Source organism: Pituophis catenifer, unplaced genomic scaffold (genome assembly GCF_029215685.1).
Source record: "Pituophis catenifer annectens isolate HBS135680 unplaced genomic scaffold, rPitCat1.0.hap2 SCAF_11, whole genome shotgun sequence".
Classification (NCBI taxonomy): domain Eukaryota; kingdom Metazoa; phylum Chordata; class Lepidosauria; order Squamata; family Colubridae; genus Pituophis; species Pituophis catenifer.
Window position 1 is genome coordinate 16,897,986 of NW_027256891.1, and position 13,209 is coordinate 16,911,194.

At 42.8% G+C, this 13,209-nt stretch overlaps 1 protein-coding gene across 1 annotated transcript in view; it reads left to right on the forward strand.

The window, feature by feature from the left end:
* Nucleotides 1-219: 219 nt before the first annotated feature.
* Nucleotides 220-13,209, forward strand: part of OCRL (OCRL inositol polyphosphate-5-phosphatase) — a 35,646-nt gene continuing 22,656 nt past the window's right edge. Inside the window, 7 exon segments of the mRNA XM_070952169.1 lie at nucleotides 220-719; nucleotides 722-767; nucleotides 1,072-1,153; nucleotides 2,095-2,174; nucleotides 3,857-3,895; nucleotides 12,554-12,664; nucleotides 12,759-12,851. Coding sequence (XP_070808270.1) covers nucleotides 624-719; nucleotides 722-767; nucleotides 1,072-1,153; nucleotides 2,095-2,174; nucleotides 3,857-3,895; nucleotides 12,554-12,664; nucleotides 12,759-12,851 — 547 coding nt within the window. The 5' untranslated portion in view covers nucleotides 220-623.

Genomic DNA, 13,209 nt, shown 5'->3' on the forward strand with positions numbered 1-13,209 from the left:
TCAAACTATCTACCTATTTCTCTTTGTCTCTCTATCATCTATCGATCTATCATCTATATCTATATTTCTATATGTCTATCGAACTATCATCTATATCTCTGTCTGTCATCTCTATTGATCTATCTGTCGTCTATCGAACTATTTATCTACCTATTTCTGTCTGTTTGTCTATCTCTATATCTGTCTATCATCTATCTATCGATCTATCATCTATGTATCAATCTATCTGTCATCTAGCTACCTAGCTATCCATATATCTACTGGTATCTATATCTACCTACCTACCATCTATCTATCATCTACTTTTTTCTAGTCCATTTTCCCCAAACCACAATCCCCAAAGTATGTGAGCAGCAGAACGCATCTTCATATTCAGCAGTTTCGTTTCTATACTCTCAGATGCCGTAGGCAGTTGGTCGAGAAAGCTTTATTTTTTTTCCCTGCAGGTAAATGAATTTCTCAGAAACACCTGGCTGGGATTGCTGTTGGAAAATGAACTGGATTTAATACAGGAAAAAAATGGTTCCTCTGCTGGTATATTAGCACACAGCAGGTCTTAGTTTAAAGCATAGAAGTCGGAAACAAATATAACGGTAACAGAGTTGGAAGGGACCTTGGAGGTCATGCAGTCCAACCCCCTGCTCACGCAGGAGACCTGTACTAGGGATTCGAACCGCCGAATTGCCAACCTTTCTGATCAACAAGCTCGGTGTCTTAGCCATGTGTTTGGTTCCCCCATAACCACACTGCTTTCAGAACAGATGATGGTGTGTTTTTTTCAACCACTTTCTGGTCATTCTTGCTAAAGTATAAAACTGCTTTTTTTTTTCCAGGTCAAATGTTTTGGCTTGTACCTCTCTTGCTCTCCCTTAAGGAGCTTGCACAGGGAGAGAGAGGGTTAGGGGGGAGGAAGCTGGCATGACAAGGCGCTGAGGTTTATCCTCTTTCAGAGGTTGAATAAGTTGGAGAGAGAACAGAACACAATAAGGAAGACTCTGCCGGTTGGAAATTGCCGGCCTTTGAGGAAAAAACTACCCTCCCTTGCTTTTTTTGCTCTTCCTTTTTCCTTAGCTGGTCTTCAGGGCGTGGAGGTGAATGCAGGTCAGCAAATGCCGTGTGAGTTGAGCCTGGTCCAACGTGGCGGAGAATATGAGTAAGTCCCCAGTGAAGTGTGAGCATTTCTGTCGCCGCTGCTTACAAATCTGTACACAGATCCTTGCACTTGTTAGCCTATGGCAGTATTTCCAACCTTAGCAGCTTTTAAGATGTGTGGACTTCAATTCCCAGAATTCCCCAGCCAGCATTTAGCTCCCATTTGCACTATAGAAAATCATTGTGTAGAATAGAATACAATAGAATACAATAGAATACAATAGAATACAATAGAATAATAGAATAGAATAGAATACAATACAATACAATAGAATACAATAGAATAGAATAGAATAGAATACAATAGAATACAATAGAATAGAATACAATAGAATAGAATTCTTTATTGGTCAAGTGTGATTGGACACACAAGGAATTTGTCTTTGGTGTATATGCTCTCAGTGTACAAAAGGAGAATAAAATACATTCATCGAGAATAATAAGATGCAACACTTAGTGATAGTCAAGGTTACTAATAAACTATCAAATCGTACCAGGAGACAAATAAAAACAATATAAATTGAAAGATACAAGCAACATGGTTATAGTCATAAGTGGGAAGAGATAGATACTAGTAAGGAAGAGGAATAATAGTAATACAGACATAGTAAATTATTTGACAGTGTTGTGGGAATTAGTTGTTTAGCAGAATGATGGCATTCGGGAAAAAACTGTCCTTGTGTCTAGTTTTCTGGTGTGCAGTGCCATATAGCCTGGTTTTAAGGATAGAAGTTGAAACAATTTATGTCCAGGATGTGAGGGGTCTGTAGTCTCTTGTGTTTGGACAAATGCTGTAATGCCATTCCCATTTGTGTGTGTGTCTGTGTGTGTGTGAATCATCCCACGTGTAGTATTTTTGCCTGGAAGGGCAAAACGAAGAATGCTTGCTCCGTTTCCTTCCTGTGCCTCTTAAATTATCACTTTTTTTTTTTTAAATTGCAGGTTGGTTATAAGCTCCCAGGGGACAGACCCCCCTCTTCAAGAACACATTCCAGTCAACAGCCGTTTTAAATGTGTGCAAGGTATTCAAAGTCTTGTTTTCTTTCTGGTTTGATGACTCATGGTTTCCTGCAAGCCAGGAAAGGTTAGTGTCAAAATCAAAACCACAAACAGAATCTGGACCCTAGCAACCAGAGATGCTGGTTGGGAGTTTTCGTGCAACCATAAATCCTGTGCCAGTGGAAACAGAGCAGGGAATCCCCTTGCTTGATTAATGAACTGATAGCCCTGGTTTCAAAGATGCTTTTTCAGGAGGCAACTGGACTTTCTAGTTTTTTCTTTGAAGAAGTTTTGCTGCTCATCCAAGAAGCTTCTTTAGAGCTGAGGGAGCTTCTTGGATGAAAAGCGAAACTTCTTCAAAGAAAAAGAGTTGAAGGAGCTTCTTGGATGAGAAGCAAAATGTCTTCAAAGAAAAAGAGGTGAAGAAGCTTGGATGAGAAGCAAAATGTCTTCAAAGAAAAAAAGCTGAAAAAGCTTCTTGGATGAAAAGCAAAACGTCTTCAAAGAAAAAGAGCTGAAAAAGCTTGGATGAGAAGCAAAACCTCTTCAAAGAAAAAGCTGAAGGAGCTTCTTGGATGAGAAGCAAAACCTCTTCAAAGAAAAAGAGCTGAAGAAGCTTCTTAGATGAGAAGCGAAACATCTTCAAAGAAAAACCAGAAAGTCCGGTTGCCTCTTGAAAAAAGCACCTTTGGGACAGCCATGACCTGGATGAATGAGAATCTCTGCAGACATTTAGTGATGGCCTTGGTGTTTTTGTAAACGAAACTGACTCCGTATCACCTGTAAAACACAATCCAGGCGCTGAGCTCTTGCAAACCAGGATTAAAAGTCTTACCACTTGATTTCCTCTTTCATTAAACTGTGTGCGGTCTGGGTACAGATATTTCGTGCAATAACAAGGACTAGGGTTGACATGATGGCAGTCTTCCAGATTTTTTTTCCCCATGTTTTATTTGTTTTATTTATTTATATAACATTCAATTTTCATCAAACAGTGTGTGTTCTGGGTATGGTTATGTTTAAATAGTCATATGACACCTGTTTGTATTAAAAGAAAAATTTAAAAAAAAGTTTTACAAGGCATCTTAGAACAGATAATGCATTCATTGGTTACAGCTCTTGCAGATTCGGTTAAAACTATTTCATTTGATTGGAACAGATTTGACTGATTTTATCCATAGAATGTAATGCAGAACATTTACTACGAAGGTCCAATTTTATTTTATTTTTGTACTAAATCTACAGTAAAGATTTAGCAATTGAAAATAGGCTAGCCCAGGAATCTCTTACCTTGGCCATTTTAAGACCTGTGGACTTCAACTCCCAGAATTCCTCAGCCAGCAAAGCTGGCAAAGCAAAGCTGGCTGAGGAATTCTGGGAGTTGAAGTCCACAGGTCTTAAAGTGGCCAAGGTTGGAGACCCCTGTTCTAAACAGATATTAAGTAAAGGAAAGCAAAAAAAAAAAAAAAAATCTTTACACATTGCATTGTCACTGAATTAAATCCTATAATGAATTCTTTTTTTTTAAAAAAAGTTATCACTTGACAGAATGTCTTCACATTTTTTTTTTATCCAGTGTGGTCCCCCAACCACTTGAGTTTCTCCCCTTTAGTTAGCCCAAGTGGGGAAAAAAAAAATTCCCATTCTGTCTTTGCAAGTTTGGCAAGTTTTCTGATTCTTGGTTGTTGTTTTCCCTTCCTTCCAGAGGCTGAAGAAACTTTGCTGATCGACATAGCCACAAATTGTGAGTCTTTTTTCCTCAGAAAGGGTGTCGGAAATAGACTTCTGTGAAAGGCTGACACGCTTGTCTTTCCCACTTGACTCACTGTCCTGCTCTTCTCTCTTTTGTGCCTTCTGCTGCTGTCTGGGGTAGAGGTTTTCTAGGAAAGGCGGCCGGAACTGGAATTTTCGGTCATTGTTCTTTTCTTTTCTTTTTAAATATTTTTTTTTATTGTTTTATATCACATATTCCATTTCCATGTTGAACAGTGCAGTGTCCAAAGTGTTAATATATAAAGGATATGTTCTATTGCTCTTGTCTGGTACTATAGAGAAAAACCAAAAGTACGCTATAAAATTCAGCAAGGGATGGGGTGAAACCAGGAAGCAGCTGTCCGGCGTGATTACGTAGATATACTGTTTACTTTCAGTCACGGAGAGAATGAAGAGAGTATGCTAATGTTTTTTTCTGAAAAAAAGAAAGGTATTCCAGAATGCTGGTATCACAAACTACATAAGATCAGAACTCGGGGGGAGTGGGGTCAGAAATGTTACCCAAAAGCCAAAGACTTTTGGCTCCAAATAAAACAGTGTCTAGAAGAGATGTTAAACCAGACTGATATTTATTTATTTATTTATTTATTTATTTATTTATTTATTTATTTATTTATTTATTTATTTATTTTTAATTTGATTTATATGCCACCCTTCTCCGGAGACTCAGGGCGACTTACAATGCGTTAAGCAATAGCCTTCATCCTTTTGTATATTTATACAAAGTCATCTTATTGCCCCCACAATCTGGGTCCTCAATTCACCTACCTTAGAAAGGATGGAAGGCTGAGCCAACCTTGAGCCTGGCGGGATTCGAACCTGCAGTAATTGCAGGCAGCTGGTCTTAATAACAGGGTGCTTTAGACCACTGTACTACCAAGGCTCATTTATTTATTTATTCATTCATTCATTTATTTATTTGTTTGTTTGTTTATTTGTTTGTTTGTTTATTTATTTATTTATTGGTTCGATTTATATGCCGCCCTTCTCCGGAGACTCAGGGCGGCTTACAATGCGTTAAGCAATAGCCTTCATACTTTTGTACATACCTGCTTAGTAGGGCTTTCGCCCTCCCCCCAAGCGGTGTTCTTTTATATACAAAGTCAGCTTATTGCCCTCACAATCCAGGTCCTCATTTTACCTACCTCGGAAGGATGGAAGGCCGAGTCAATCTTGAGCCTGATGAGATTTGAACTCACAGTAATTGCAGGCAGCTGGCAGCTAAGTGCTACTTAACAGCACTTTAGTCCGCTGCGCCACCAAGGCCAGAACTCTTCCTTCTGGGTATAGTAAGGGATAATTACAAAAAAGAAGAAATATATCTTATGGTACACATATTAACGGCAGCGAGGTTGATATTCGCATAAAATTGGAAATGCAGAGTGAACCCACAGGAGGCAGAAATACAACAAAATATTGACCTGTGCAGAAATGGACAGGTTAACAATGGAGCTCGAAGATAAAGGTGAATCGGAATTCTATGTCAACTGGAATACATTTTAAAATGGCTAGAGAAAAAGAGGAATGTAGGGATAGAGAATTAGAAACGAAGTTAAGAAAAGGGGAGAAAAATAAATAAAATGATATAAGAAATATTAGATAGGAATGAATTGGATTTGAATAGATACGAAGGGAATATGTATGTAGCTGGAGGGTGATTGAATGTACAAAAAGTATATATGGAATATGCATGATGTTATATTGTAATATACACGAAAGAAAAAGTGTTAGAAAAGTATGCACCGGACAAGTCGCACCAAGTCTAATGTTTTTAAATTGTATATTTAATAAAAATTTTAATTTAAAAAAAACACCGCAGAAAATTCGGAGCGATGGAATCTGTAAAGGGTACATTTTCAAGGATGATGTAGAACAGAGTTAGAAAAATTTATGGAGGCTGACAAATGATTTTCCTTTTTCTAAAAAAAAACGTTGACCTTCAAGAGACTCTTGGTGATGGTACATTGATGCCAGGGGGGCAGTATTTCCAAACCAAGTTCCCCTCCTTTTTTGGGGGGTGGGCGGACAGCGTTTATGCACTCTTTTGGGGGTTTTTTGTGCAGGGGGGTCCAAATAAGCTTTAATCCAAATTTTTGCATCTTGTTCACTCCTGCAAAAAAAAAAAAAAGGAAAGCAAATCTCTCTGCTGAAATCAGCATTTTTTCCAGTAAATTTGGCAAATGCAATCTTTGGGTGTCTCGGGAGATAAAAGAATGACTTGAGGATGTGTGGGGGTCTGATTGCCTCTTCTTGTTTAGAGAGAGATGAAAGAATGAAGTGGATGAAATGGTTGGCCCTTTCGGAGGCCTACTATAACTGACCTTCTTACCTCGATTAGTAGCTTCTCAGGTTTATTCTTCGTCACAGCCTGCCAGCCAGTTTGGTATAGTAGTTAAGGCACTGGCCTAGAAACCAGGAGACTGTGATTTCTAGTCTCATTTTGGGCATGAAACTGGCTGCTGAATCTAGGCCAATCACCAGGTGACTGTGAGTTCTAGTCCTGTCCTAGGCATGAAAGCCAGCTAGGTGACTTTGAGCCAATCACCAGGAGACTGTGAGTTCTAGTCCTAGGCATGAAAGCCAGCTGGGTGACTTTGAGCCAATTACCAGGAGATTGTGAGTTCTAGTCCTAGGCATGAAAGCCAGCTGGGTGACTTTGAGCCAATTACCAGGAGATTGTGAGTTCTAGTCCTAGGCATGAAAGCCAGCTGGGTGACTATGGGCCAGTCACCAAGTGACTGTGAGTTCTAGTCCTGTCCTAGGCATGAAAGCCAGCTGGGTGACTTTGGGCCAATCACCAGGAGACTGTGAGTTCTAGTCCTGTCCTAGGCATGAAAGCCAGCTGGGTGACTTTGGGCCAATCACCAGGAGACTGTGAGTTCTAGTCCTGTCCTAGGCATGAAAGCCAGCTGGGTGACTTTGGGCCAATCACCAGGAGACTGTGAGTTCTAGTCCTGTCCTAGGCATGAAAGCCAGCTGGGTGACTTTGGGCCAATCACCAGGTGACTGTGAGTTCTAGTCCTGTCCTAGGCATGAAAGCCAGCTGGGTGACTATGGGCCAGTCACCAGGTGACTGTGAGTTCTAATCCTGTCCTAGGCATGAAAGCCAGCTGGGTGACTATGGGCCAATTACCAGGAAACTGTGAGTTCTAGTCCTGTCCTAGGCATGAAAGCCAGCTAGGTGACTTTGAGCCAATCACCAGGAGACTGTGAGTTCTAGTCCTAGGCATGAAAGCCAGCTGGGTGACTTTGAGCCAATCACCAGGAGACTGTGAGTTCTAGTCCTAGGCATGAAAGCCAGCTGGGTGACTTTGAGCCAATTACCAGGAGATTGTGAGTTCTAGTCCTAGGCATGAAAGCCAGCTGGGTGACTATGGGCCAGTCACCAAGTGACTGTGAGTTCTAGTCCTGTCCTAGGCATGAAAGCCAGCTGGGTGACTTTGGGCCAATCACCAGGAGACTGTGAGTTCTAATCCTGTCCTAGGCATGAAAGCCAGCTGGAGGACTTTGAGCCAATTACCAGGAGATTGTGAGTTCTAGTCCTAGGCATGAAAGCCAGCTGGGTGACTATGGGCCAATCACCAGGAGACTGTGAGTTCTAATCCTGTCCTAGGCATGAAAGCCAGCTGGAGGACTTTGAGCCAATTACCAGGAGATTGTGAGTTCTAGTCCTAGGCATGAAAGCCAGCTGGGTGACTTTGGGCCAATCACCAGGAGACTGTGAGTTCTAATCCTGTCCTAGGCATGAAAGCCAGCTGGAGGACTTTGAGCCAATTACCAGGAGACTGTGAGTTCTAGTCCTAGGCATGAAAGCCAGCTGGGTGACTTTGAGCCAATCACCAGGAGACTGTGAGTTCTAGTCCTAGGCATGAAAGCCAGCTGGGTGACTTTGAGCCAATTACCAGGAGATTGTGAGTTCTAGTCCTAGGCATGAAAGCCAGCTGGGTGACTATGGGCCAGTCACCAAGTGACTGTGAGTTCTAGTCCTGTCCTAGGCATGAAAGCCAGCTGGGTGACTTTGGGCCAATCACCAGGAGACTGTGAGTTCTAATCCTGTCCTAGGCATGAAAGCCAGCTGGGTGACTTTGAGCCAATTACCAGGAGATTGTGAGTTCTAGTCCTAGGCATGAAAGCCAGCTGGGTGACTTTGGGCCAATCACCAGGAGACTGTGAGTTCTAGTCCTGTCCTAGGCATGAAAGCCAGCTGGGTGACTTTGGGCCAATCACCAGGAGACTGTGAGTTCTAGTCCTGTCCTAGGCATGAAAGCCAGCTGGGTGACTATGGGCCAGTCACCAGGTGACTGTGAGTTCTAATCCTGTCCTAGGCATGAAAGCCAGCTGGATGACTATGGGCCAATTACCAGGAAACTGTGAGTTCTAGTCCTGTCCTAGGCATGAAAGCCAGCTAGGTGACTTTGAGCCAATCACCAGGAGACTGTGAGTTCTAGTCCTAGGCATGAAAGCCAGCTGGGTGACTTTGAGCCAATCACCAGGAGACTGTGAGTTCTAGTCCTAGGCATGAAAGCCAGCTGGGTGACTTTGAGCCAATTACCAGGAGATTGTGAGTTCTAGTCCTAGGCATGAAAGCCAGCTGGGTGACTTTGAGCCAATTACCAGGAGATTGTGAGTTCTAGTCCTAGGCATGAAAGCCAGCTGGGTGACTTTGAGCCAATTACCAGGAGATTGTGAGTTCTAGTCCTAGGCATGAAAGCCAGCTGGGTGACTATGGGCCAGTCACCAAGTGACTGTGAGTTCTAGTCCTGTCCTAGGCATGAAAGCCAGCTGGGTGACTATGGGCCAATCACCAGGAGACTGTGAGTTCTAGTCCTGTCCTAGGCATGAAAGCCAGCTGGGTGACTATGGGCCAATCACCAGGAGACTGTGAGTTCTAGTCCTGTCCTAGGCATGAAAGCCAGCTGGGTGACTTTGGGCCAATCACCAGGAGACTGTGAGTTCTAATCCTGTCCTAGGCATGAAAGCCAGCTGGGTGACTATGGGCCAGTCACCAGATGACTGTGAGTTCTAATCCTGTCCTAGGCATGAAAGCCATTGGGTGACTTTGGGCCAGTCCCTCTCTCTCAGCCCAACTCACCGCAGAGAGTTGTGGGGAAAATAGGAAGAGGAAAGAACATTAGGTCCGTTTGGTGCCTGGAGTTATTTATAAAAACAACAAAGGCAGGATAAAAATATATAAAATCTCAAAACTGTGGTTGCTTCTGAAGACGCCTGCAAGTGTAAACTCGGAATTCCAGAGAGATATTTATCTATGCAGGCTTAGCCAACTCCCGGTGTAATAATCCTCAATCTCCCAAAAGTGTTTTTTTTTTTTTTTTTCAGGAGGCAACTGGACTTTCTTGTTTTTCTGTCGAAGATGTTTCGCTTCTCATCCGAGAAGCTTCTTCGGCTCTGAGGGCAGGAACCCCACCATCCAGCCAGAGCTGAAGAAGCTTCTGGGATGAGAAGCGAAACGTCTTCGAAGAAAAACCAGAAAGTCCAGCCTCTTCTTGAAAAAATAAAGCACCTTTGGGACAACCAGATCTTGGATGACTGAGAATCTTCGTAGACAGTCCTCAATCTCCTCTCTCTCTAACTCAGGGGTCTGCAACCTTAAACACTCAAGAGAGCCATTTGGATCCGTTTCCCACAGAAAAGAAAACACCGGGAGCCACAAAAACCCTTCCCGTGCCTGACTATTTCCTGAGCGGCCACAAAACTAGCCTACATAGTTGAATTAAAGATTATGTTTTCTTCTGAAACTTTTCTTGGATTTATCCATGGTTGGCCTATCAGGGGTCGAAAAGCTTAATAAATTGCGCGTCAGTGAGTTATGCACATTGGCAGTTGTGATGCATATTTTTGAGCGACAGGGAGCAGAGGGACGAAAGAGCCACATGCGGCTCCAGAGCCGCAGGTTGCTGACCCCTGCTCTAGCTAGTCATGCCCAAAAACTCTTGCAGAATGGCCAACCCAGCTGAATGAAGCAAGGAACTCTGGATTTCTGTCTTCTCAAAAGTCTTCTCCTCCATTCTGTTACCAAAGAAGAAGAGAAGCCTCGTGGTTTTTGGTTATTGTTGTCGTTGTTATTTTGACCTTGGCATGGAAAAGGGCAGGCAGCGAAGCTTGATGTCCAGGTTTGTTTTGTTTTTTTTCAAGTGTATATTGCAGATAATAAATAGCTTCTGTTTTAGTTTGCATGCCTCCGCAAGTCTCTTTCACTCAGGCGTCGGCGCGGCGGAAACTGATAAAATTGCAAATTTTGGTTGGGGGTGGAGATGGGTGTCTTATCTTGCTCTTGCTGTGGAGCTCTAAAACGATTCCTTTCCCTTGAAAGCCAGAGTGTGTTTTTTTTTTTAAAAAAAAAAGGCATCCTATGGACCGCGGCAGGGGAAGGGATTTTGAGAATTTAAGGGCCCGAAAGGAGCCTCAAGCCTTGCAGAACTCATTTTGCTGCTTTGGGGTGGGGGTAGGGCAATCTCAGATAAATAAATAAATAAATTTAAGCTCACCAACCTTCAGAGAAGCATCTGAGCCAATGCATATTGCATTTTTTTTTTTTTTTTTGTTTGAAAGGATCGTGTTAGTCTGCAAGCAGCTAGGAAGGGAGGACAATAGATTAAATCTCTCCAGACCTGTTTTGCGCATACCTTTCCTTATATGTCAAGCACTAACCTCATTTGACTTTCTTAAATAATATTTGGCATTATTTGATGCAGAAAAATCTCATTTTTCCCTCCCTCCCTCCCCTTCTTTGTTTGTTTTTTTTTTTAAAAAAAAGACGTTCTTTGGAATTAGTCATTAAGCAAATGTAAGTGCTTTCGAAGGTCACGTGTGTATTATCGTACATGACAGTTAATAAGATGACAGTTAAACGAACAAGCAGCCCTTCTGCTTATCTCTTGGGGGGGGGGGAGCGAGCAAGGCAAGCTATTAAACCCTGGTTCAAAGAGTATTCTGTATATTGATTTATTGCAGAGCTGATAAGCATAGTTTCTGGATTGTACTAATGGGGAAGGTAAAGCAAGTTTGAGATTTTACTGGTTAATTTAAACTATGAACTTAGGCAAAAGGATTGTTTCATTCTTGACCAGAAATTATTTGACTCTCCTTCCTTCCTTCCTTCCTTCCTTCCTTCCTTCCTTCCTTCCTTCCTTCCTCGTCTCTTCTTTCCTTCCTTCCCTCCTTCCTTCCTTCCTCATCTCTTCTTTCCTTTCTTCTTTCCTTCCTTACTCATTCACTTATTCCCGTATCTCTTCTCTTCTTCCTTCCTTCCCTCACTCCTTTGTCTCTTCTTCCTTCCTTCCTCATCTCTTCCTTCCTTCCTTCTTTCCTTTCTTCCTCACTCATTCACTCCCTTGTCTCTTCTCTTCTTCCTTCCTTCACTCCCTTATCTCTTCTTTCCTTCCTTCCTTCCTTCCCTCACTCCCTTGTCTCTTTTCTCCTTCCTTCCTTCCTTCCCTCACTCCTTTGTCTCGTCTCTCCTTCCTTCCTTCCTTCCTTCCTTCCTTCCTTCCTTCCTTCACTCACTCACTCACTCACTCACTCACTCACTCCCTTGTCTCTTCTCTCCTTCCTTCCTTCCCTCCCTCCCTTCCCCATTTGGTTCTTCATTAGATTTGTATCTTCCATTCCTTTGTTCAAAATCACGTAAAGAGTACTTTCTAGATTAAATGGGTTGAAAGAGAGTGACTCAGTCCAACGTCTTAATGGCTGTGCCATGATTTAGTGACTGGTTTATATCCAACCCTTATTTTTATAAACAACTCAAGGCAAGGAACATACCTCACACTCCTTCCTCCTCCTATTTTCCCCACAACAAACCAGTGAGGTTTGTTGAGCCGAGAGATGGTAGTTGGCTCAAAGTCACCCAACCAGCTTTCATACTGAAGGTAGGACAGGAATTCATAGTCCCCTTTGGGTGATTTCCTCAAAGTCACCCAAGCTGGTTTTTCATGCCTAAAATGGAACTACAACTCCCAATCTCCTAGTTTCTAGCCTGATGCCTTTATCACTACTGGGTCTCAAGAGCTTCCTTTTGAGAAGATGGATCTCTCTCGTGGATATCTGAGTCTTTTCACTCAAGTAGGCCATAGACGCCTATCCCAAAATGTACCTAATTCAGATGCTCCATTCAGGATCTTCCACAACTTTTTTTTTTTTCAATGAAAGCTAGACATCCTTATTGTACACACGTTTCCTCTTCAACGTTGCTTTCTTCTTTCGTTTAGCATAATATACGATATATGTTTGGATTTCCAGGTCAAGGCAGTTTAGGTGCAGCGGGTTCAAAGTCTAATCGCGGTATAGTTTTTTTTTTTCCACAGTAATGCGTATTCCAGAGCAACGGATCAGAGCATATCCTGCTCCTGGGTGCAGTTCTGATCTTCAAGAGGCAGCCCCAATTCCCAAAAGCCGCTCCGATTTTGAGCAAAGTCGGTTGCTTCCCCCCCAAAAAACTGCTGCTGTGGCCTTTTCCTCTTCCTTCGCTGTCTTTTAACAATCTTCCCTCCCCCTCCCCCCCCGATTCTATCCTTTTAAAGTAAATTGCGACTCGGCTAACGTCCGTTCTCGGACTTATCGGCGTCGACGCCTGTTTCCTGAACATGTGCTTTTCTTGTGTTTGACTCCAAAGCTGGTTGCAAAATCCGTCTCCAGGGTGATCGGACCGCGGAGCGTCTGTTTGACATAGCCGATGAGGAGCAATGCTTGGAGTTCCTTGCCGAGGTGCTACGAGTTCAGAAAGGTGATCCTTCCACTTCCTTGTGATGTCATTAATGAAACCTTAAGTTAGCCGATGAGCAGAGCTGGAGGTGACACAGGTGTCTCTTTTCTTCCAGCGTCATCCAAAGCCCCTTTCCCTGAATTGGCGGACCATGCCTCCTGGCACCAAGTGAAAGGCCTCTCGGGGCCCGTTGAGCCTCTTCCTGCAGGTAAAGGTCTACCTGTCTTGCACGTTTCCCCCTGTGCAAGTTCATTTAGCAAATATTAATCTGCATTACCACGTTTCCCCGAAAATAAGACCCTGTCTTATATTTTTTTGAACCCCGAAATAAGCGCTTGGCCTTATTTTCGGGAAGGTCTTATTATTTTGGGGCACATGGAGCAAGATGGGGCTCCTCTTGCTGTCTTACCTGATTTCCAGCTCTGCATTTAAATATTTTCAAGTAGGGCTTATTTTCGGGGGGAGGCTTATTTTAGCGCATGCGCTCAAAAGCCTGATTGGGCTTATTATCAGGGGATGTCTTATTTTTGGGGAAACTGGGTACAATTAATCATCTTATCGTTCCT